This window comes from Periophthalmus magnuspinnatus, chromosome 16 (genome assembly GCF_009829125.3).
Source record: "Periophthalmus magnuspinnatus isolate fPerMag1 chromosome 16, fPerMag1.2.pri, whole genome shotgun sequence".
NCBI lineage: Eukaryota > Metazoa > Chordata > Actinopteri > Gobiiformes > Gobiidae > Periophthalmus > Periophthalmus magnuspinnatus.
This window is the reverse complement of record NC_047141.1, coordinates 6419317-6445245: the sequence shown is the minus strand read 5'-3', so window position 1 is coordinate 6445245 and position 25929 is coordinate 6419317. Positions and strand designations below refer to the sequence as shown.

General features: G+C 41.9%; 1 protein-coding gene across 1 annotated transcript in view; it reads left to right on the top strand.

Moving 5' to 3' along the window:
• LOC117384111 (raftlin) overlaps window positions 1-25929 on the top strand; it is a 131447-nt gene that overhangs the window by 56423 nt on the left and 49095 nt on the right. The window contains exon 3 of the mRNA XM_055228109.1: window positions 20907-21084. Coding sequence (XP_055084084.1) covers window positions 20907-21084 — 178 coding nt within the window. The remainder of the gene's footprint in view (window positions 1-20906; window positions 21085-25929) is intronic.

Here is a 25929-nt window from a genome sequence, read left to right as displayed (position 1 = left end):
GTTGACCGTGGCAGTCCTGTGGAAGTGTGAGAGCGTGTGTGTGGGTGGGTATTTCTCACAAAGTCTGTACACTCACATCATAGGAACCTGTCTTCCTCATGGGATAAAAACGAGGTTCCCATTACGTAAATCGTTCATTACGGTATTTTCCGAACTATAAAAGATGCTCCGGAGTGTAATGTGTAATAATGAAGAAATAAAACAAATATAAGTCGCACTGGACTATAAGTCGCTTTTTTGGGGGGAAATTTATTTTACAAAATCCGAGACCAAAAACAGACATTTTATCTTTAAAGGCAACGTATAATAATAATAATAAAATAGAGAACAACAGGCTGAATAGCTTCTGAACAACTCCGCCTGCTCCAGAAGTAGATGAACCGACACAATGGTACAAGACGAGTAGATGCTGGTGCACGAGCCTAGAGTGGCCTTGTGCGGTTGTCTGTGTGACAATAATGAAGATGTGAAATTATATATATGAATAATTTCACATGTAAGTCGTATCTGAGTATAAGTCACACCCCCGGACAAACTATGAAAAATACTGCCACTTATAGTCCAGAAAATACGCGATTATTTCTTTTTTCCCCCTTTAAATTCTCCATGGCATTAAACTTCGCAATCACCACCCAATGTTATATTTTTTGGGTGAAAGAAATCCTACAGTTGAGTAAATAAAAGATAAATAAGCTTATTTTTCTGCTCCCATGGCAGCTGAGTAGTTGGCTGCTCTTGTGGTTACCTGGCTCACACATATCATGGGATTTTAACCAACTAAGAAGTGCAGCACGTGCAGTTCAAAGGACACGGGTAAAGGACTGTTCGATTGTGTGAAATAAGCAGTTTGTTTTTCCTGTATCCATGGAGATGGAGCTAGCTAAAGAGCTAGCTATAGACCTTTGAAATGCTACCGGGCTTTTACACCAAATGTGGTAGCAAATGTGGTAGAAGATCTTTCAGAGGAAATACCCTGAGACCTTCCAGAGGAAACATTTCGAAGAAATGGACTATTTCATCACCAAATGAAAGAGCAGAGTGAGAGTGAGGCTTATAAGACTTTCCTGTTGTGTTCACCCGGCTCTTCCTGGAAGCTGCTGTGATGTTGATGATTTTTTTGCTGACCCTACCTGAGAAATTACACTGAGACCTTTGACTGGGACACAGAAGCGACAAAGAAGTGCAGTGTGTTTATGCAGCTAAACTTGAATTTCCCTCAGGATCAATAAAGTATCTCTCTCTTATACCATCCTGAGTAATGTTCCATGTAAAGCAATAACATTTTTATTAGACAAGCAGGTCACAGACACTCCATCAGAAAAGTTACAGAGTGCTCCTTTAAAGTTCAAATATGGACTGAAGTAGATTAAGGTAAGGATTTATGTTACAGTTAGACAAATAGTTACGATGGTTAAGGTTAGGATCAGTTTGTGTGCACGTGGTGGTGGTGATGGGACGATTAGGGGGGTGTTGTCCTGTCCTCCCTCTGTGTCCTCTTCTATAACAATAGCGGCTGAAGAAGAGGAAGTGCCCCTCACAAACACATCAGGGTGAGGCTGGGACTGCTGTGGATTTAACTCAGTAGTTTTTGTGGATTGTGTGGTTAATGTTAGGGCCTGGTTTTGAGGTTACGGTTAAAATAAACTCCGCCCACAACCACATTTGAATTAGAGCTGCTCAACTGGGATGTACCTGGAGGACTAAAGGTGAAGGGAAGGGAGGTGTAAGGAAGTTTGAGAGCTAGAGATGGGTTCGATTCACTGTTAACATATTCACACTTGGGAAATCTCGAAAGGTCTTTTAGTTGCATAAGCTGGAGGTGCGATCTGCTGTTCGTCTGATTGGCTGTGGTTCATTTTATAGCATCAGAAAACAAAAGGTTAAAACTCTAAAATTAGAACAAAGACGCTGTCCCTGCTCTGAAGAAGTGAAAACTCAGAATAGCTCCTCTAATCTCCGCTGCATTGTTCTGTCTCCTCCAAGTAAACAACAAAAACATTTAAAAATCCCTGTACTAGATTTTTTTTCCCCCATGTATTTGAGCAAAACGCCTCTTGAAAATAAGTTTGCCACGTGCTGTCTGCATCTAATTGCGTTTCATTGTCCGATAATCAGGAAGTGCACTGTTTATATGCTAGTTGTTGTTAGCTTTGGCCTTTTGTGATTTGTGAAAAGTGCTTATAAACTCATCATAGTGAATAATTAGTGTGTTCTGAATGCATAAGGTAAGTGAGGAACGACTTTGGACAACTGCAAACTGTTTAAAATGAACTACTTCTGTTTTTTCACGTTTTTAAGAGGGAAAAAAATCTGTCACCTAAGTTTTCCTTCATCTTATTTTGAACTATTTTGCATGTTGTACCATCATACGAATACACAAAACAGAACACACTGGAATCATTGACTGTTGCCTCGCCTATATCAGAATGCAGTGCGTGAGTGTGCTCTGGTCTCAGTTTCATGTTATATGGTGCCATTTTGAGGACAGTTGACCTCGAGATATACGGTCAAAGAGATCCAAAGGTCACTGACACTTTTAAATCTTCAGTAGCTCCTATAATTCTTAAGTTTTACTCACCAAATTATAGCAGTAGGTGAACTGAACCTTCTGAGATTTTTGGCAATATATACGGTTATAATTGTTTTTATTTATTTATTTATTTATTTTATTTATCTTTATTTATACAGGGGGACCCAATGAGACCCACTTGGGCTCTCTTTTTCATGGGTGCCCTGTTTAAAATACAACACAAACCGAAAAAAACAATCAAAACAAATAAGTCCATAAAAAACATCAATAACAAGTGCAGGTGTGTGTATAAAAGTTTGTTATCAGATTATTAAATTGCAATTGTGTCACCAACGTGTCCAGTTTTGCTTTTCCTTGGAGCATATTTCATTTTTGTGAAGCAAAACAGCTAAAAGCCTCTTTCCCATCTCAGTTCTGGCTCGTCCTTAGTCTTATGCATCATGTGATCTGGTGTTAAATGTTCCGGTATCAATAATGAACAAGCAGGTGAGGTATTCTGGCAGTTTTTGAAGTAATCCCTTATAGATAAACTTAATGCAGTGCTGTTCTCTTCTAACAGACAGTTATGGCCAACCTACTTTTTCATAGAGCGTACAGTGATGAGTTTCAAATCCATCACCTGTAACAAAGCGAAGGGCGGAGTGAAATAGTGGATCCAATGGTTTCAAAGCAGAGGCTGAAGTCTGCATAAACACCGCATCCCCATAATCCAATACGGATAGTAAGGTCGCTTGCACTATTTCTTTTCTGTAACTCATTGGGATACAATATTTGTTTCTGTAATAAAATGATAATTTAGATTTTAAGCTATTACATAATTTTGTTTACTTACTCTTGAGTTTATCACCAAGTAAGTGTCCATCATTTTCAGTTTGGCCCTGAATAGCCTGATCCAACACTTTCCACAACATTTAAAAACATTTCTGGGCTAATGGCTCTTATTTGATCCTCGATATTACGTTTTAAGTCGTTTATTGTCTGACGTTTATTCACAAACACCTTTTCTTTAAGATCGCCCCACAGGAAGAAATCAGGACTAGTCAGGTCTGTGGAGATCACATACTGCCCCCTGTCTTTGAAAACAACTTATTCCTTTAATGGCGTTTACGCTCGGGGCATCTCTGGTGTTAAAATGTCGACGGTAAAACACAGCTGGGTTTGTGAATTTGACCCATGTGACTCAAAGTGTCACTGTACAATGAGGGTTTGTTCCTCGGTGCCGTATTTGCTCAGATTAATGTGGGAAGAGTCATTCTAAATGCTCTGAAAAAATAAAGAGAGAGAGAACTGTCAGTATTTGGCTTTGAATAGTTAATTACTATGACAATGCGTCTAACTTCTCATGATTCTGGAGCCATGCATGAGAGAATGTAGCTACGCTGTCGCAAGAGCAGCTCAGGACACCAGTCTGCTGTGCATTTTTATCTCAAACACAATAACCACGGCTTTGAAGGTAGTGACGTACAGATCTCAGCCACAAAAAAAGAGTTAAAGAGGCTGTTTTTGTTAGGAAAGACAATCCTTCTTTGAACGGAATGGAGGCTTAGACATCATCTATGCCCCATCTATAACTCCATCCTCAAACCTAAAACAAAACATGGAAACAATAGCCGGTATGCTAATAGTTGTGAGAGCAGCCATTAGGGGCCTGAATGATTATGCTAAGTATGACTCACTTAGTTCAATAGAAAGAACAAGAACAAAAACTGTAAACAAATTGGTGTGTTAGTTGCAGTGTAGTTAGCTCCTCCCCTTTTCTTTTGCCGTGGATACTTAGCGTAAACTGCAAGCCTCTGATTTTGACTTCTTTAAACTGCCTTTTTTCTTGTTTTGCTAATGAATTATTTTTGAGCAGCATCTATACAACACGATGTAAAATGCTCATAAGGAGAAGCAGTATCTTTATTATGAATAGATTTGTTGGACAGCATGGCGCCACAATAGTCACCAACTGTGTTCCCCTCACACTTACACATGGCCTCCTGTCTGTAAAACCTGATTTGTACACATCGATATTTTTTGTTAAAGACAGAAAGGTCAAATCAATGAAATCACAACAAGACATTCACTTGTAGATAACACCAAAGTGTCGCACCGGCGGGGTATGGGGTAAAGACGGGGCTACAGGGGGAAAATTTAACAGTTTTTAACACTCCAGCTTCCTCTCCTGCCATTTTAGAATTTTTTTTAACTTACACTGGAGTTCCTCTGAGGTCAATTTGACCCCATTTTGTTTCAGGTTTAATAAAAATCGTTTTTTGCTCCCTGAAGCTGACCGGACTCATTTAGAGCCATTTGGAGGCAGTTTTTATGCAGATTAGTGTGAGATGGCTTTGACAGCTGACTCATGGTGTGCTCTCACAAGTGCTCCGTCCTTTTCTCTGAGACATTGAAAAACTGTTTACTCACACACTTGAGAGAGGAGGACCGGAGCGTTTGACCCACACTGACAGGGTTAGCTGAAAACTGAAATTTTCAGAGCACTCAAGCCTCAAATGCGGGAATATACAGGATTACTCAAACATGCATTAATCAATCAAAATACAACTGTGGGTCAGCTCCTGTTCTAACATAACAGTATATTTTACACATGTTAAAGCTGGACACTGTTTATGTTCTCAAACACATGGAATGGACTGGATCAAACTTGTGCTCATTTGCATACTGTAATATTTCATCATTTCAACCTGACATGAGTTATGAATCTGTCTGTCACCAATCCTCTGCTGAGAGCCATCTGACACATCATGTGCACGCTCACACACGTGCACACTCACACACGTACACGCACACACGTGCACGCTCACACACATACACGCTCACACATGTGCACGCTCACACACATGCATTGTCTCAACCACACACGTGCACACTCACACATGAACAGGCACAAACATACACACACATGCGCTGTCTCATGTGCACATTGACTCAAGTGGACACTCGAACACAAGCACACTCGCACACGTAAAAACACACATGCACACTCACTCATGAGCACACACACGTGTACACTCACTCATGAACACACACACGTGCACACTCACACGTATGTGCACACACACGTGCACACTCACATATGTGCACACACATGCACACTCACGTATGTGCACACTCACGTGTACACTCACTTGCACACTCACGTATGTGCACACACACATGCATACTCACTCATGAGTACACTCTTACACATACACACCCACATGCTGTGCCTCACGGGCACACTCACACACACATCTCACATGTGCACACTCACACACACATCTCACATGCGCACACTCACACACACATCTCACATGTGCACACTCACACACACATCTCACATGTGCACACTCACACACACATCTCGCATGTGCTCGCTCGCACACACACATCTCACACACGCACATCTCACACACGCACGCTCACTCGGGCTTCTTATTGTTCCACAGAGGAAGTGGGAGCGTGGGCCGACACCACCTGTGGCTCAGCGGGGCCCCCATCTGGTCATGTGCACAGGGGAGGTCTGCAATTGGACATAATGACTTCACAAGAACCCATGATTGATTATGGCTTATTATGGACGGGTTCTTCGGGTCCCAACGGCAATCAGGTCCAGCCCACACTGTCTGATGGCAGTCTCCAAACAAACAGATAGATTTCCAAATACAGAGGGAGGACAGTGCTAACAGTGAACGATGAAACTACAATACCACTTTGATATTAAAGGTGCACTATGTAACTTTGTATGTGGAGGGTCTGCCACCTGCTTGTCTCCATGGAGATGTTATTGCTTTGGTTGCTATATCCCACAGAGTGACACAAAACTAATCTATGTTGTATTTACCAATCACGGGTGGGCTCTCCACAGATCTGATCCACACTTTGCTGTAGCGGTGTCATCTTCTTGTCTCTTGGGAACATTAAAGGCAAAGCAATAACATCTCAATGGACATGAGCAGGTGGCCGAGGCTCCATTGAGAAAGCTGCATAGTGAAGCTTTAAAAAGGGAGTTAAAAACCTCAGCGGGTTAAGTCCTATTCAAGTTTGACATTGCACATCTGTTCACCCCATTAAAGGCAGTGTATGTGAAATACTCCGCCCTGCTCACACCAAACAAATGAATTGGCTCTTTGCACAGCAGCTCCCGACTCCCTCACTGTCGCACTTTCTGTCCAATTGTATCTCAATGAGTCACGCTAAAATGAATAAATATTTAAAGATCAGGCTGTGGACAGGGAGCTGCGGCTGGATGTCACCGACAACATGTTATACACAAACACAAATAAAACGAATATTCCACCAAAGTTTAGAAAAAGAGGTGTGTGTGTGTGTGTGTCAATGCTAATGCTAATGCTAATTTTGAGGCATAATAAATATTAAAACAACACCACAAACTGAAGTATTCCGCATTTAAAAACAATCAGGTTGTCTTTATTTTAATTAATTTGAATTTTAAGAGGTTGTTTATTTTATATTTTACACTTTTTTTACATGTTTTATGAGTTAGCATAAACTTCGAGACACAGTTCAGGCTAAACTTCAGGCTCAAACCTTAACATATTTAGCGTGTTTGTTTTTAAACTAAGGTGAGGGCAAGGTGATTTGTATGGTAGAATATGACTTTACGATGCTGGACCAATATTTAATCAAAATTCAAATGGATTTTTTCTGTATCAAAAATAATGTGTAATGTCAATTGTAATTATATAAGTGTTAACTCCGTGTTCTAACATAGTATCATTGAGCAGTATAGGATTCTCATAACGTCACAGCTGAAAATGCATTAGGCTTTGTTCAAACTAACATTCATACACCAGTGTATACAGACACAGGGGGCGAGGTGGGTTAAGTGTCTTGCCCAAGGACACAGCAACAGTACAGTTCATCTGTGGGTCGGTGGATCTGACCGCTCAACCAACGATGTTTATATCAAGAGCAGGATTCTAATCGCCCACCTACGCTCTACCAAATACCCCCAAAAATCTCAGTTCTGGCACTTTCCCAATATTTTTCTTCAAGTAACACAATAAATCAGCCTAATTATGTCGGGGTTGTGTGTTAAACTTGTGTGAATGAAACAAAACACAACTCCAGGTCTGTTTGTGACGAGGAAACGTTATAACATAGATCAGAAAATAGCTTAATATGGGCCCTTTAAATCATAGAAGTGACGCGTAAGCCATCTGTCTGTTTAAACACTGCTCACAGTGAGGCTCCAGGGTCTTGTGCTCTTTAGCAACGCACCTTCTCCCCGGTGCAGCGGCTTCACACTCGGCTGTTATTCTGAGCTCTCCCTGAAGTGTGAGCAGATGGAGAGGCAGTTGGCTCGCGCACCCACACAACACGTTTGGAGCGTTTTACACGTTTTTACGCCGAACGCTCGGATAACGGACCCATCTGAACACAGCGCCCCCTCTGACCCCTCGTACGCACCGCACGAGGGGTCAGACATATGTTAAATTAACCTGGATTGTGGAGTTGTATAGCGACTGCAGATGGGGTTTTTCAGACTCTTTTTGGATAATTTTTACTTTTACTACATCTGAGAGCAGGTATTTGTACTTTCTACTCCAGGACGTTTTGAACAGGACTGAAAAGTAAAAGTATTTTGTATTACTGAGACTTGCAGAAAGAGCTGAGGGTTTATTTTTAACTCGTTTGTGATTTGAGCAAAAGAAAATATAGCAAATAAACTAATAAAAACAGCCAGAATAAGGAGATCTGTTCAGTTGTTTCTGTTGAACAAAATTCAGCACAAATCTTTGTAAAAAACACTACATTTGAAGCTTTATAAGAGCTCAAGGTCTGCACAAAATACTTGTACTTTTTACTCTTTAAGTACATTTTAAACAGGTACTTTAATACTTTTACTTGAAGTTATTTATTTATTTATTTTTTCCGTTATCTGTACTTTTGCTTAAGTAACAAAATGAGTACTTCTTTTAGGTTTAAACTGGAATCAAACACTAGAAATACTCAGGAAACATTCTTGAGTAATCCTGCTCTAGTCAAGTCTCTGTACTTTCACAGAAGTTTTAGAAATCTCACTTTTCTCTCTCACATTCCAGATCCAAGACACTCCAAAACATTTAACCCACCTCAATCGTGGCGTCTGCATACACTGGTGACCTATTACTATTTTTGATAAATTTTGTGGTTTATAATGAACAAAATGTAAATTATAAAACTGTGTTTAGACATTGGAACTGGCAAACCAAAAAAGATCCTGCTGTCTGACTGGATAATCGCTAAATTATACCATAACTTGGACGTCATGTTTTGTAATTAAGAATAAATCCGCATTAGAATTGTTATCAGTAAAAGCGATATAGTTGTCCCTCACTATATCGCAGCCTCGCTGTTTTGTGGATATTTTTAGTGCTTTTTTTTTTTTTTTTTACAGTGTATGATGGTGCATCGTGTTCTGCGTCCTGATTGGCTGAGGGACTGTAGACCATTGTCCATCAGTCTCCTCCGTGCCGTGTCTCCTGTACAGTACAGAATGTGTTCAGACAAATTTACATAAACGTTGGATCGCAGTGTGACTCTGAAGTGCTGTATGTTTGCAATTTGTTTTCTCCCCGACAAAACCCACAATATCCATGAAACGTTCTGCACCGACAAAGGCGCCTACGAAGGTTTGAACTTTGAGAGTGTTTAAACGAGAGAGAAATGTGTGAAAATGTTAATGCCTGTGTGAGAAAAGTGTATAAAGTGTGTGGTGAGGGGTTTTACAGACAAAAACCTATAGAATAATTGTAAAAAATAAAGCTGATACTTCGCAGATTTCGCCTATTTCGGGATATTTTTAGAATGTAACCCTGCGATAAAAACGAGGGACGACTATATTTGATTTGCACATGGGAGGTGTTCTGGGCATGTCCCACCGGGAGGAGGCCCCGGGGAAGACCCAGGACACGCTGGAGGGACTATGTCTCTCGGCTGGCCTGGGAACGCCTTGGGGTCCCACCGGAGGAGCTGGAGGACGTGTCCGGGGTGAGGGAAGTCTGGGAGTCCCTGCTTAGACTGCTGCCCCCGCGACCCGGCCCCGGATAAGCGGAAGAAAATGGATGGATGGATGGACATGTTTACCTTGTATCTGGGGACACAAATTGGTCAAGTTAAGACATAGAGACTTTGGATTTGACCTGCTTGGTTTTAGGACAGAATCATTTGTAAAACAGAAAACCCTCCCTCACCCCGGGCCAGTCTGGAGTGTGGCTCTTGATCAGCGAGCCAAAACGCGTGTGTGTGTGTGTCCGTGTGTGTGAGGAAGGGGAGGGGGGTGTCTCCAGGGCAACGAGAAGCCCACTGCGAGTCCCCCTCTGCTGAGATTACAAGCGCGTCTTTTCAGCCTATTTATAAAGCTTTTACCCGCGCGCACATTATGGCTACTTTCCTCTCATCAACATGGCTCTTTCATTTAGCGTTTTCAAATCCCGCGTGTACCAGCCGCGCGCAGGTACAACACAAGTTCTTTTTTTTTTGTCTGACGAGTCCAGTAAAAGCTTTCATAAACCGACGTGAACCATTGAAACGAAAGACATTTTGAATTGCGTGTTTTGAGATCTTTTTGTGGTTTCCTGCGTATGACAGGTTAGTAGAGAAGTCCCGATCCGATGGAGCTCGACGTTCGCGCCCACTTCGAAGTTTCCTCTGGTTCCAAAGTCATTTTTTTCCAATCATTATTCCCATAGACGTCGAATAGCTGGACGCACGCTCGTTGTAATGTGATAGCGCTCTGAAGGAGGTGTGGCTTAACACGGGGAGCGAAGTGAGGGGAGAGTCAGAGCGGCAAACACGAAAGTGAAACTTGTACAACATGTTAATACGATGTTTTCCGGGAATACAGTTGTCCCTCTCTATTTCGTGGTTCACCTTCGCTATTTCGTGGATTTTTTTAGTACAATTTTGCATGTTTTTTTTACAGCGTATGATCGTGCGTTGTGTCCTGCTTCCTGATTGGCTGTTGGAATGTAGACCATTGTCCATCAGTCTCCTCCGTGCCGTGTCTCCTGTACAGTACAGAATGTGTTCAGACAAATTTACATAAATGTTGGATCGCAGTGTGACTCTGAAGTGCTGTATGTTTGCAAGTTTTCACCTCTACAAAACCCACAATGTCGATGAAACGTTCCACACCGACAAAGACGCCTACGAAGGTTTGAACAAGAGAGAAATGTGAGATAATGCCTGTCTGAGTAAAGTGTATAAAGTGTGTGGTGAGGGGTTTTACAGACTTAAAATATATATAATAATTGTTAAAAGTAAAGCGGATTTCAAATATTGTGGCTTATTTTTAGAACAGCACACCCCGATAAACAAGGGTTCACTGTTTAGCATTTTCGTAACAATAAAAGTTCTCGACATAAACATCACTGGCTGAGTGGTCAGATACGTTGACCCACAGGTTGGCGGTACAATTCAAGGTCCCACAGATCAATGATGTCATTGTGTCCTTGGGAAACGCACTTAACCCACCTCGCCCCAACTGTCTGCGTACACTGGTATATGAATGTGTACGTGGATGGGTGAGCGGTTCCTTGATGTAAAGCGCTTTGAGGGCCTAGAAGGAGGAAAGCGCTATATAAAAATGTGACGATTTACCATGTGTTAGCAGTTAATACCCTATAGAAGTAAAATACCCCATATTTAAAGGTAAGATGGAGGCTAACCAATTAAGTGCTCGCAGATTGATAGGTCTTATAGTCATTAGCGTCCACATAGATGATTAGCCCTGAGGTTTCAGACTTTTAATATACATTTTTTAAGGAGCGTCCATGGGAATAATGAATGGGAAATGTACTTCGGGAACCAAGGGGTGAGCGATGACTGTTGAGCTCCATTCCGGTACAAGTCTTGGTCTAGGCACTGGAATTAGCAAGAGGATACACCAGATAGCGTCTTCCAAACACGTTGCTGCTACTGCCGGAGCTAACACTTCGATCAGCTGACTGAGGAGCTTCTAAAACAGATCAAAACGTTAATGACAGAGGTGGCACCTGTTTCACCTTTATGGTAAGAGTGATGGAGGAAGTGCAGGACCCCCGAGGGCCCCTGGGTTTAGCGGTCACTTATTAGCAGCTCATTAGGACATGAGTGGCCCCGGGGCCCTGTGAGCTGAGCTAATCTGATCAGCACAGACACAGACAGAGGTGGGCAGATGTACTTTTACTTTGGAGAGCATGTGGCACAGCTGGGGTCAGTGTTCTCATCTTACAGTGAGAGGGTTCAGGGTTCTATTCCCGTTTAAGGTAAAGCTTTGGCAGTTTGCTTGTTCTCTCTGTGTTTGTAGCTTAACTCCCTGCGCTTCTGTTTGTAATACTGCAACGTAGGGTCCAAACGGGTTATGAATTGTAACCTCAGAGGAACTGGGAAATATGTGGAAATAGTCACTATTAATTAATTAATAGTTTAGTATGAAGGTTTGAACTTTGAGAGTGTTTAAACAAGAGAGAAATGTGACAAAATGTTAATGCCTGTCTGAGAAAAGTGTATAAAGTGTGTGGTGAGGGGTTTTACAGCTGCAAAACATATATAATAACTCTAAAAAATAAAGCTGATTCGCCTCATTTCGCCTATTGTGGGTTATTTTTTAGAAGATAACCCCTGCAATAAACGAGGGACCACTCTTTGATTCACTTTTTGCAATGTGTACATGGCGTTTGTAGGGGAAATTATCTGTAAAATCACACCGTACATACAATAAGACTGTCTAAGTTGGTTTATTACATTTCCCATGGTAAATAAACGGTCCCACTACTCACAGACTGAGTTTCTTCTGCAGTGGGTCCAAAGCAATGGGGTAAACACACTTCTCCAAGTACAGTTTGCATTTAGGTCAGTTTGGGTGGGCTTTTGGTTTTCTGACGTGACACTTTGCGTTAGTATTTGTACAGGTTAAGCTTAATGGTGCTCAGGTAAAACAAAGAATCGTGTGAGCTTAAATAGAACATTAGCTAAGGCAAAAAACCCATACATTTCTACCACATCTCCTTCCTTTTTACACGCAGGATTAAACGGGAAAAAAAATCTTCTGCTCGCTAGTGTGATCTGCAGTTATCCATAGGAGGCGCCGACAGCTACACGGCTCTTTGTTGTGATGACATTTACGACCATGTCAGCTCCCATTGGGCACTGCAGTTTTCCAGCGCAGAAAACAGCAGACTCGTTTCTTTTATTACATAGTTTTAGATGAATATTGCGATTTAAAATGTCCAATTTACAATATAATGATCCACGGGTGTCATAGATTATACAGTAGACCCAAGCACAATATGTCTTCTTTAACTTCCTCCATCTGCCGTGGTTTGAAAATGTAAAAAAATGTCCTCGGGGATTTTAAAGACACATTTCCTGTTGTAATCACTGATATTATTACTGTTCCACATCTTGTCTTGGCTTGATTACATTTATTACACATCACCACTGCGGTCATAGCACTTCCCTCGGGTCTGGCACTGAAAGTCCTCCTCACATCTCCGCTAGCTAGCTTCATGTCCCCTGCGCGACGCCTAATTGTGTTACCATCAGAAACAAGCTGCCCTGATGGCTCCCGCCGAGAAAATGAAAGAGCCAAATCACAGCCCTGAATGAGCCCGGCCATAGTTAATATTACGCCGGTGTATTTTCAGCTCCTGTTAATGCGCTGCACAGCCTGGCCAATATTAATTTCATATTTACTCATTTATTTTTAAGCGCGTGGTGATGGAAGCGTGGTCTCGGCGGGGGCCCGGGGTGCTTATGTGGCAGGGGCAGACAGGGCCAGGGCAGATGCAGGGTGCTGGTTTATTGATGAATAGCACTGGATGGTGTATTCTGAGAAGAGTTCAACAGTTCAGTTTTTCCATTTTTTTATTTATTTTTTTATATTTACTTTGAGTAATTCTGTCTTTCAAAGGAACTGTTTGTAGACTGCAATCTTACGTGTTTTATTACAATCACAACTGAACCTGTGTGTCCAGAGCCTTAACCTGCAGATAGAGGATAAATTTACCGTTTTTTTTATTCTCAGTTTATGGACAATTTAGATAGTGACCATTCAGATCAGAGAGACATTTTAGGTTTAAACCAACTGGATTTCAGCTTTGAAACTGGCAACACAAAATGAAAGTCTCATGTGAAGCTCATTCTGTTTTCTGATTGGATAATCGTCTCAAGAATCAAAACACACACTTTGTCCAACATGTCCAATGTTTTTGTAACTAAGAATAAATCAGCATTAGAATTGCTGGTATATTTGATTTGAACATGTTTATCTCGTATCAGGGGACACAGTTTGGTCATGTTTGTGAAATTTTAAATAAAAAATATTACGTACATATCCTTTAAGGCTATTTTGCTCTCCAGATTTCAGAACACTCTGTTAAACCGTGTGACATCATTAAATAGTAATCCAGGAAGTGCACTTGACCCCTGTCGTTCCGTACGGTGCATTCACACTAGGGCTGTCACCATATTAAACTTTCAAACACAATTACACAGTAATAAGGAAAAGACCCAATATTCAGCCTCTTTACACGTCCACTGTCAGTGTTCATTATGTATGTGTGTCTACGTGCACACTCAGACCAAGGCACAAGTCTGCAGAACAGAATGTATCGGACAAAATATCTTAAAAATGCGAAGCAAACTATTTCATTTTCAACAGTTTGCAGTGTCCAAAGTTACTCCTCACTTATCTTATGCATTCAGAACATCCTAATTATTCACCATGATGAGTTTATAAGCACTTTTCACAACTTTCAGAGCCAAAAATGCCTAAATCTAAGTTTGTGCTCCTCTTTCAATTAAATTTCAATTTCAAGTACTATGTGACATAACAGAGGATTGGACTGATTACCGCCAGGTGTTTCTGATTACAAACACTTGGCTGCAGGGGCTAGGTTTCAAGTGTGGGTACCTGTTAGACCAATCACACTGTTCCTTATACCTCCAGACCCCGCCCCTCCTCACTCGCTCACTCTCCTCTTTAGTCCTCCAGGCACTGCCCAGTTTAGCCGCTCTATTTGAAATGTGGTTGTGGGCGGAGTTTGTGTGTTTAGTCTCACTTTAAAATAACGGGTATCTTCAGACGACCCATGTTCCTACAGGTGGGCTCCCTATAGCACGCCATCTACCGGCAGCAGAGGGAATTACGATTGAAAAAACAAAAAAATAACCAAGGCTAACAACCTTTCCAGACACGCTAACACAAACGTGCGGTTGTAATGAACGCAATTTTAACAGCGGAAATGTCTGGTGATGATTTATGGATTTAAAAACAGCACATTTTTGCCTGTGACGAAATTAAAAAGTGAGTTTAGCGGGACAGGATTAGTGAAACAAGATCCACGAAACGAGTAGTATAGTGGTCCATGGGAGTACACTAGTCTATGTGGTTTTATACTTGTTTTGATACAGTTCATGATCATTTTAAAGCTATTCAGGAAACGTTAATTTCTGTCCTGTGAATGTGACTTTTCTAAACATCGATACTTGCTCAAATGAGTATCTACTTTCGATACTAGATACTGATTTTCTCTCCTTTTGACAACCCTTAAACGAGAGTGAATGAAGCTCTTGTAAAGTTGAAAGCAGACTGCAGCAGTGCCCTATTTCCTGCGCTAATCCTTCAGTCGCTAACACTCCGCTAACCCTCTGCTGCCGCGGATAGACCCGGGTGGGACGCAGACATGGGGAGAGTATTTTTAGCGTGTGTGATGGGCCCCGGGGGACGGCCGATCATCTCCTCTTTCTTCAGTTTGTTCTGAAATTGCACAATAAGACTGGAGGGGCCCACAGCCAGCTCCTCTGATTCACTGCTTATTGGCACGTCCAGGCTTCCATATATATATACCCCAATGCTCCTCACACGACGACTTTGGCTTGTTTGATCAAATAATTACCTCGACTTGGCCTGTCTGCAGTCAAATCTGTTAGCGCTTGATTTTTGGCGGGTTTTGGAGACTCATAGCCATGTTGTGTATGTATTTATATGTACAACCTTAGCATTTCAATCTATAGGGACTAAAAAAAAAAAACACGCTGCAGTAAACCCACCACACTCTACGAGATTTAAGAGTCTTACCCGAGACAGGAAACGCAGGCCATAGACATTAGGAGAATTGTTAAAGAGAGGACATTTTGCTCAAAAGTAAAAAGTCAAAAGTTACTCCCCCTCATTAATGAAACTACTGCACATCGCATCAGGTTTGTAAAGCTGTTGTGTGTTGTTATGTATCATGTTTTTGTATATTTTATGGAGAATTGTCGTGTGGGAGCTTGGGTGACGTAGGTTCGTAGGTGAAGCATTGGGCAGAATCTTACAGCTAACCACGGGGAGGGTTTGAATAGGGCCCAGGAGAGATCGCTAAAATACTCAAACTTGCATGGATCTAAAACCTGTTTTTGATGAAGGAACAATATTATAACATGGTAGAAAGCTCCAAAAGGTTGATTTTGCATAATACCCCCTCTATAAAGAGTTTAAATGTTAGTACAAAGACTGTAGAGAAGAGACCGCACACTACAAGCTCAAAGAGAAGTCATTGTCAATTTGATGATTCTGGTCTGTGGTTCAGTCTGTGTCTGAGGTAAGGAGCTCAGTCAGAGGGGAGGAGCTCGAGAGGAGCCCGCTGAGGTGGCTTGGGCATCTGTTCCGGGTGCCTCCTGCTGTCTTAACGACTGACAGAGGGACCAAAGATACAGAACTCAGGGAACAGTTTAACAATGTTTATTTACTGATTGAAATGTGCAAATGAAGGTAGATGGATCAGACAGTTGAGAGCTGGGTTGTTTGCAGTAGTCCTTGGTCGAATCGTGGGCATTGGGGTCAGAGACAAAGTAATCGGAGGGTGTGGAGAGCTGGGTCGGAGGCAGAGGAGCTGAGCAGGTCCAGGGAGCGGGATCTGATGAGGAGTAAAAAACGTCCAACTAAGAGAAAAGTAACAAATACAAAACATGAGACTACAGTACTACAGTGGATACGCGGATGATCTGGTGCTGAGTGTCAGGTCCTAGGTCCCTTTGTCCCTTTGTCAAATCCTTTAGAACATTGTTAATATCCACGTGCATTTATTTTTGGCCACTTGAAACTGGAGTGGACCTCCCTAATGTTGCCAATCGGAGCGTTGCTTTCGGCTGCTTCCAGGTTGATGAGAAATTAAAATACTTAATTGTTAGCTGCAGACAGATACATGATTAGCATTTGATTAGCTTGATCTCTCATTAGACAAAGATGTGAGGATACAGCAGGAAAATTATACCTTTACTCACCAGAAAGAGGTATTATCTTTCTTCAGAAAACAGCCTCCTCCTTCTCGCTGCTTAAAATCTGCACTTAACTGTCTTCACATGAGTGCTCTGTGGCTTTAACGTGAAGTTGGACAGCCGACTGTAAACCAGAATTTGACTTAATTTGGGGTAGACTAACCTGTCATATGCACTTTTTATCAGCCTATAACCAACTGTCAACAAGATCAGTATCCAGCGGGTAGAATCTAAGCTCTGTTGACCACTACGTGCTTCGTAAATCACTGTGTAAATGCGACTAAACAGGGCGTTTGTGTAGTGCCAGGCGTGCCCGGGGAGCCTGCTTGTGGCTTGTCTCCGCTGCAGTTGTAAATGCTCCGCCCAGACGGTGACCTCCTCCTGACCCTCTCCTCACACAGACTCCGGACAACCCCTCTCCACTCAGCTCAATTACAGCCTTCTGTGGCCTTTCCCACGGCAATACAGGGTCGAAACAGTACCCAGTCTGACCAATAAGCATCAAGTGATCTCTCAGATGGTGGATATTTCTTTCTTAATCCACTTTTTTCGCAACTAAACTGTGCAGATGGTTTTTGAATAGCATTAGCTACAGTTCCTACCTGTTGTTTTGGTAATTTTAGTGTAAATATTTGCAGCTTTCTGGTCATAAACGCCTACATTTAGATGTGTGCTGTGTTCAATAGCCTCAATAGCCTTTCAAGTAGTTGGTGACATCACAAAAGACTGCCCTGATCACAGCCAGGTGTTTCTGATTACAAACACTTGGCTGCAGGGGCGGAGTTTGAAGTGTGGATAGCTGTTAAGCCAATCACAGTGTTCCTTATACCTCTAGACCCCACTCCTCCTCCCCCCGTCACACTCCCCTTTAGTCGTCCAGGTTCTGCCCAGTTTAGCAGCTCTATTTGAAATGTGGTTGTAGGCGGAGTTTAGGTGTTTACTCCCGCTTGAATCAAACCCAAATACATCTAGACCGAGTAACACTTTTCCAAAAGCCTGCTGTGTTTTTAAAGTGGCTGGAAAGTTCCACAATGAAGCATTAAACTGACGTATGTGGAGAGGCAACATCGCCCACAATAAGAATGCATGTTTTTACTATGTATTTTTGCAATAAAAACACTTGTAATTCATTATATCCTAAATAGACATGTTTAATGCCTCACTGTGGAAAATTCCAGTCAAATATCGACTCATGCTCTCCCATGTATTTGAACAAAATGTATTTGGCCCCAGTACAGATCTATTGTATAAGCAGCTCTTGAGGTCAAAATGAGTCCTCGGTGTACCGTCTGCTTCTAATTATAAAGTGTTTTATTATCCGATGATCAGGAAGTGCGCGTCAGCATGCTAGTTGTTGCTTATAAACTCATCCCGGTGAATAATTAGGATGCTCAGACTGCATAAGGTAAGTGAGGAATAAGTTTGGACCACTGCAAACCGTTTAAAATGAAGTAGTTCTAGTTTTTCACATTTTTAGGACAGTAAAAATCAGGTAGAGCGCCATTAATGTCAAATTCAGTGATTTAAACTCCTGCGGATGTATATTTTGCAGTGCTCTCTTGTCTCTGCTCCAGCCTGAGTGTGTGTGTCTATGTGTGTGTTGTGTGTGTGTGCGCGTTTCCTAATCGAATCAGTGTGAGACAGTCTGGCCCCGGGGCCCTTCCCGCACGGCCCTATTAGCATGTGTCTGATCACTGATGGCCACTGACAGAACACAGCTGTCTGCTCCGGGAACACGACGCTTCTCATTTGTAAGAGAGATACTGTGTCTTTTGGTGGTGGTGAAGAAGAAAAGGAGGAGATGGAGAGGAGGAGGACGTGATGTTCTGCTGCTGCGGTGGAGACGGGCTATAGAAAAGCTAACAGAAATGTCAGGATTAAAAATGTGTCTTAAAATTCAATGGTATCATAAATGTAGCATCAAAGGTTCTATGCAACTGCTACTTTCCCCTGTATATTTTTGACTATTGTGGCACTGTAGCCTTTTTCACCGCGCTTTCATTGAAATGTTTTTAGCTCGATTTCCAGACTAAATGGCTCTGCTTGAGTTCTGACATTTGAGGTTTAAAGTTCTGATCACTCATAGAGCACAGTGGAAGCAGGAAATGGGTTTTTGCTCATATAAACCCTCCGAAAATCTACAAAATCACTGCACAGAAGGTTTTCACGAACATCAACAATAATATAATAATGCAATTTCGACATTAACATCTAATAGAACCATATAATACTAAGTAGGGACCATAGACTGTATACATAAATGGACATAGCTAACCTGCTAGCTGCTGCGTTCCATATAGGAAGTGAGCACGAGCGCTTCCGGGTCCATCTATGGCTCCAGTTCACTTTCTATTGAAAAACTGTTGCCCCTCTCTCTGTAACTGCTGCTGTCAGGCTCGTCATTTTGGTCTTAAAATGCTCGAATCAACCCGCTCTACATGATCCTGGTGTTTTTATTTCACTATTTTGAACCTAAATCAAGATATGAGCATTAATAACAGACAAATCAGGTGCCTTCTTTCCCTGCTAACATTAGATACAGGTCTGATTGACAGCGTTGCTAAGCAGGGAGTTCACTTTTTATACAGTGTATGGGTGTAAACAATTAGTACTTAGCAATTAGGATAGAGGGACTAATAAAATAGTTTGGAGACAGATGATTTCGGGTGATGACAGGTGACGACAGGTGATGGGTGCTCCTCTGACTGATTGCTGTGTTTAGTGAGAGTTTATAGTAAAGCGGATAAGACTATCAGCCTGATGTTGCACTGACAGAGCTGAGCTGTCCAGGCCATGCAGCTGTTCAGTAGAGCTACAGTCTGTCTGAATGCCTGCAGGGTTTACATATGTACCAAAACAGACTGTATACACAATTAGGATGTTTACCAGAAGCTCGTATGCAAAAAAAAAAAGTGAAATACAATGCAAATGAGTTAAATCAGCACTCCTTTTGTCTGGTTTTGCCTTTAGCTAATGTCACGCAGGGCAGTCAGAGCAGATTACACATTGTTATCGGGGCAGTTTGCGCAATTTTGGTTCTATCAAATGGTTTGCATATGGCTTTTCACTGACTTTAACGCAAAGAAATAGCCATGAATCTAACATCGGAAAGCTGAACGTTTCCTAAAAACTTTCTCAGTACTGATGTTTATATTTGTTTACATTAGCAAATAGAAGCTGTCCAGATTCATTACAGGTGAAAGTAGTGATGCAGCGTACATAGGAAACAACGACCACGCACCAAACGTTTTGTAAGGTCATACCGAGCGCACGATTTCCAGTGCAAAAATTGCGACAATAAACATTTGACATCATTTGTAAGTAGCTTTATAACACTCACCAACGTCACGATGTCTCTCCCCTCAAGAAACATCCACTTGTGAGTCATACTGGCTCCTATGCTCCACAGAAAAATAGAGTCAGTGGTGCTGTATTTTGTCTTTTTGAGTCTTTGCCTGTTAGAGCTGCAGGATTAATCGCAATTCGAATGGATGCAATTAGCAAAACGCGAAGGCTGCAAGTTTTGAAGTACAATAACAACACAATCTCCTGTCTTATTCTGCATAAAACTGCTAACCCTGTAGTTCAGATCTGTACAAACATGTTCTGAAATGTCCCTGTGTGTCTCCATGGGGTCTTATTCTGCATAAAAACTGCTAACCTTGTCTGTTAGTTCTTCTGCAAAGACAAATGGTAAGATAATTGTTAACATGACATGTAAAAAAAACATATTTGAATTTCATCAGCGAGAAGAAATAGTGAAGTGAAGGCCTTGGTTTGTTTTGTTTGGCAACTGAAGTATGCACTCACACAGATGGATTGTCTGAGAGATAAACTTCCAGATACCAAACAAAAGTGAAGCAACTAGAAGTACGAGATGAGACAGAAAGGGTAAACATGGCAGAACAGAGACTGAGCTTCATCATCATCTCTAAAATTTGTACTTTTCCAAAAGCTCAAGAGAGCTTAGTCAAGGTTAAACTGATAAAATGTCTCTTTTTAACACAAAAATGACGCCTTGAAAACCTATTGCAGATCTATTATTACGTCACCTGGGGCCCAGCAATCACACATCTGTCTTAACACAATGCAGAGTCCATGTTCGTGCGACCCCTGAACTCCTGTGTGTCCTCGCTCTCCTCAGGTGGGACGTCCACTCTGCGCCTGTCCTCTGTGCGGGAGGTGCCGGCTCAGCTGCAGGAGCTGTACCAGCAGGGCTTTGTGCTGGCTGCGCTGCACCCTTTCCTCCAGCCCTGTGGCCCGGGCGCAGACAACCCAGAGCACCAGCTGTACCGGGCCATCCTGGTCCGCAACGGCGACGGGTGAGTCAGTCTGAACAAAGTGGCGTGGGTTTACTGCTGATGTAACTGTTACGGTACTTTTATGGGTGTTTAGAATTGCAAAGACCTCTGTATTGATACTTTGCAGTGACATCACGCTGGGGGGGTTCTTCATGTATATCCATGGCAGAATGTTCAACACGTTTTAAGAACTCAAGTGAAAAATACAAAATGGATTTGAACAAGTCATTTTCAGGAGTCTGTGATCAATGTGAGCGTTCATGGTCCTGTTTAGGGATTTGATTTTCAATAAAAGGTGAGAGTCCTTGTCCCTGTTATCTTGTGCCTGTGTCATCAGCGATATAATACTCCCTACAACAAAAGCATAACCAACACTATTATAATGTCCTGAGGGTTCATGTCTGGGTCCTGTACTGAAGGTAAATGATCTTCTGTGTTAGAAATCCAGCCTCATGTTCTCTTTAATTCTCGGGCTACTACATTTTATTCTACAACAATGTTAGCTAGCTTGTGACGGTAATTTTATGTGTGAAAGAGTCGTTCAACAGCACAAATCAGCTCACCTGTTGTAGTCCCAACCAAATCAGTTCTTTTTGGTCAGATTGTGTTAAAACAAACCAAAAAGAAGCCCAAATAAAGTCTAACTTGAGTAACAGCTTCAGACAAAGCAGTGCCTACAGTTAGCATCACACTCTCTGGGAATGTTGATGACATCAGCTGCAAAGTATCAGTGCAATGCAAACCACTGCATTTATTGATACTTTGCAGCTAATGTCATCAACGTTCCTGGAGGGTGTGATGCTAACTGTAGGCACTGCTTTGTCTGCACTAGTGCAGTAAAAGTGAATGAATTACCGTCATGCACAGACTGTATTTAGAAGTTGCCTAAGGGGCGCCGTACTATTCAGCTCCAGCCAATTGAAACCAATCGAAGCTAGCAGTTATAGCAGCTAATTTGGAGCTGAGTTCCACATTTAGAATTCCAAATGTGTGTTTAATGACGACGAAAGAGCCAATCGGGATCATGGTTGTTGAAAGTACATAATATATACATATACATCTGTACCGGGAATACAGTTATGAAATATGAGAGGTTTTCAAAGGAGACAGCACATTTTAAGGCATCTGTTTCTAAAGGTCTAAATGTTTAGCATCACTCTTAATCTTGGCTGTGATTCCTCATGAAATAAAGTAAAATTAGTCATAACAGATGTATTTTAAATCAGCTCTTAGGGTAAACATAAGACCACTCTGTGCTGTTTGCATCTTATTATACATTTTTTTAACCTTCCGCAAACCAGGAAGTAATGTGGTTAGCATGCCAGTTGTTCTTATCATTACTATGACTCCATGAAAATTTAGGATACTAGGAATGTCTTAAAAAAGTAAGGAATAACTTTGGACCACTGCAAAATGTTTAAAATGGACTAACTCACAGAATAAATCAGTACAGTGCCTTGATGATGTGGTTGATGTTGTTTTTTTATGTTGCTGTTGGTTGTTTATTGTCAAAGCAGAAGAAGTAAAGACATTTTACTTTACAAAGTTAGCGCCTTGTCAGTGTCACTCCACACTTCCTCTCCACCCTAGGATTCTGACTTCATGGATGTTGCTGGGCTGTGTTATGCTCAGGTCAAGAGTAGAGTTGGTTGTGACTCAGCAGATATAGCTCAGTACCCAGGGGCCCGAGCCTCTGCCCTGTCTGTCTGCCCCAGTACTCCCCCTTCTATAGCCCTGCTCTTTGGCCATGTGTGGGGCCTGCGGCTACGGGCCCTCCTCAGGGACCAGGCCAAGGGCAGGCTGCTGTAAACAGTTTGACCGCTGAGGAGAACTGTAGTCTGGCTCCATGCATACTGGATATATCTCCAAGGTAACACGTGTCTGATTAGCCTTTAGCTCATCAAAATCCTATCTGGACGTTGATAACCTTCATTCTCGCTTATTTAAGTATTGCTAAAAAGTAATCTCATATCTGCTCTTCTGAGGATTTTCACACATAAATTGCAGAAAAGGTAAAACAGTTTTTGTACAATCCATGCCAGGAACAATACCAAGTTCTGTTGAGCCAAACCCCTCCGGTAACAAATTTGAATAAAACATAATCCTACACACAGCTGGTAAGCCTGGCATATTGATAATATCAACTGGTATTTAAAAACATTACATTTCATTGCCAGACACCCATATTATTGTGGAGGGAGCCTGACACTTACAGACCAATTGCATAACAGCACTGATAGTTATGGACCAATGGTGTAATAGCACTGAAATATAGTGACCGATGGTGTAACCCGACTGACAGTAATAGACCAATTGCATAACAGGACTGACAGTTATGGACCTATAGTGTAACGGTGTTGACAACTATGGAGCAATGATTTTAAATAGGGGGTATTTTACTTCTATGGGTATTAACTGCTAACACGTACCATATTTAGATCACCGTGTTACCTTTTATTGTTTTGAAAATGCAACATTTGCCAAAAACAATGTATTAACATGTTGAATACGTTTAACTTTTTTGACACTCTAAGTCCTACTTTTGTGTATTTATGGAGAATTGTCTGGGAGCATGGGTGACGTAGGTTTGTGGACGGAGCATTGAACAAATTTTACAACTGACTATAAGGAGGATTCGAATAGGGCCCAGGAGAGATCACTAAAATAATGACATAAAAACTCCGGGCATGTTTTTGATGAGGGAACATTGTAGAAAGCTAAAAAAAAAGTAGATTTTTTACGGTACTGATAGAAATGAACCAATGATGATATAAAAGTAGTGACAGTTAATGACCAATTGTGTAACAGCACTGACACTTACAGATCAATTACGTAACAGCACTGATAATTCTGGACTAATAGTGTAACAGCACAAACAGCTAAGGACCAATGGTGTCACAGTGCTGACAGTTTTGAACTAATGATGTAACAGTGCTGACAGGGAGGGGTGTAGCATCAAATTGTGATCCCTGGGCATAAATCATCATGGTGGGCCACATGTTGACTAATGAACAAAATGTCATTACAGATTTTTTAATGGTCCTCCTCTCCTTGCACTGGGTCCTCGGTAAACAGTACGTTGTACCCAACCAGTTCGACACCTTTGCTGACAGGTATGGACCAATGATGTAACGGCACTGACATGTTGTGACCAGTGGTGTAAAAGCATTGACAGATTATGGACCGACGATGTAAAAGTACAAACAGTAATAGATCAATTGTGTGGACAGTGGACAGTGATGGATCAATGGAGTAACAGAGCTGACATGTAGGGGCCAATGGGGTAATAGAGCTGACATGTAGGGGCCAATGGGGTAGTAGAGCTGACATGTAGGGGCCAATGGAGTAACAGAGCTGACATGTAGGGCAATGGAGTAACAGAGCTGACATGTAGGGGCCAATGGGGTAGTAGAGCTGACATGTAGGGGCCAATGGAGTAACAGAGCTGACATGTAGGGGCCAATGGAGTAACAGAGCTGACATGTAGGGGCCAATGGAGTAACAGAGCTGACATGTAGGGGCCAATGGAGTAACAGAGCTGACATGTAGGGGCCAATGGAGTAACAGAGCTGACATGTAGGGGCCAATGGAGTAACAGAGCTGACATGTAGGGGCCAATGGAGTAACAGAGCTGACATGTAGGGGCCAATGGAGTAACAGAGCTGACATGTAGGGGCCAATGGAGTAGGGCAATGGAGTAACAGAGCTGACATGTAGGGGCCAATGGAGTAATAGTGCTGACATGTAGGGACCGATGGTGTAACAACAATTTTGGGCTGTGAATATAAACTGTCAGAAGCTGCAGCCACACACACACACACACACACACACCCACACACACACACACTGTAATATCAATCCAAACGTATGGGATAAAAATACAAGTTTTTAAAAGTTCTATACCATTTCTCAGTGATTGTCCAAGAGTTCGTGTGTGTATTTCTTCCACTCTTGCAACGGTCAGCAGGGATTGGCTCTGTCATTTGGACCACTCGTTCACACTCTGTATCCGAGGACTTGTCAGAACACTGCGGCCTTCACTGATTGGAGGGATTTGTGGAAGAATACGGCCATTATGTCGGAACGCGGGGAACAAAAGTGCAAATCAGGCTGACAGCGGGACTCACCTTCACATCAGAACAAACCGCGGCTCGCAGGATTTTTATCCTGTCAAACCAACAGTAGAGTGTTTTAAAAGGTCAAATTGAAAGCTGAAAAATCGAAAGAGGCCTGCTAGGTGACGTCATACAGTTGAGAGGAAGCAAAAAAAAGTGTTATTATTACATTGATTCTTTAAAACTTCAAAATATTAGAAAACTGTTGTGTTCTTTGTAAAAATATAATGAAATTTGACTTTTTAATGTGTAAAACCAGAGCCTTATGTAGATTAGATACGTAGATTGCTCCATCTGACCCTCTCTTCATCCTCTGCTCCTCTGACTCGATCCTCTGCTCCATCTGACTCTCTCCTCTGGATCCTCTGACCCTCACCTCTGCATCATCTACTCTGCTCCTCTGTACCACATATTCACTGTCTCTCCTCTTGGGCTGGGCAAGAATCAATTGTTTAATTAAAAGTAAACTTAACTAACAATCTTCCATTTCACTATTTTGCAATTTTTCAAAATCTTGGTTATTAAAAACACAAATGAATTCCCCAGCCCTACCCTCCTCTGTACCATAAATCCCCTCTCCCTCCTCTGTACCTTCTCTCATAGAGCAGTGCTTATTACATGTACATTCATAATTACAAACTTCTGACCCCCTCTTTGTACCAGAGCGTAGTGCCTGAGGAGAGGAGGAAATTGGAGTTATTATTGAGGCCAGTCTCAGAAGAGGGAATGCAGTCCGGTGTGTAGATGCACC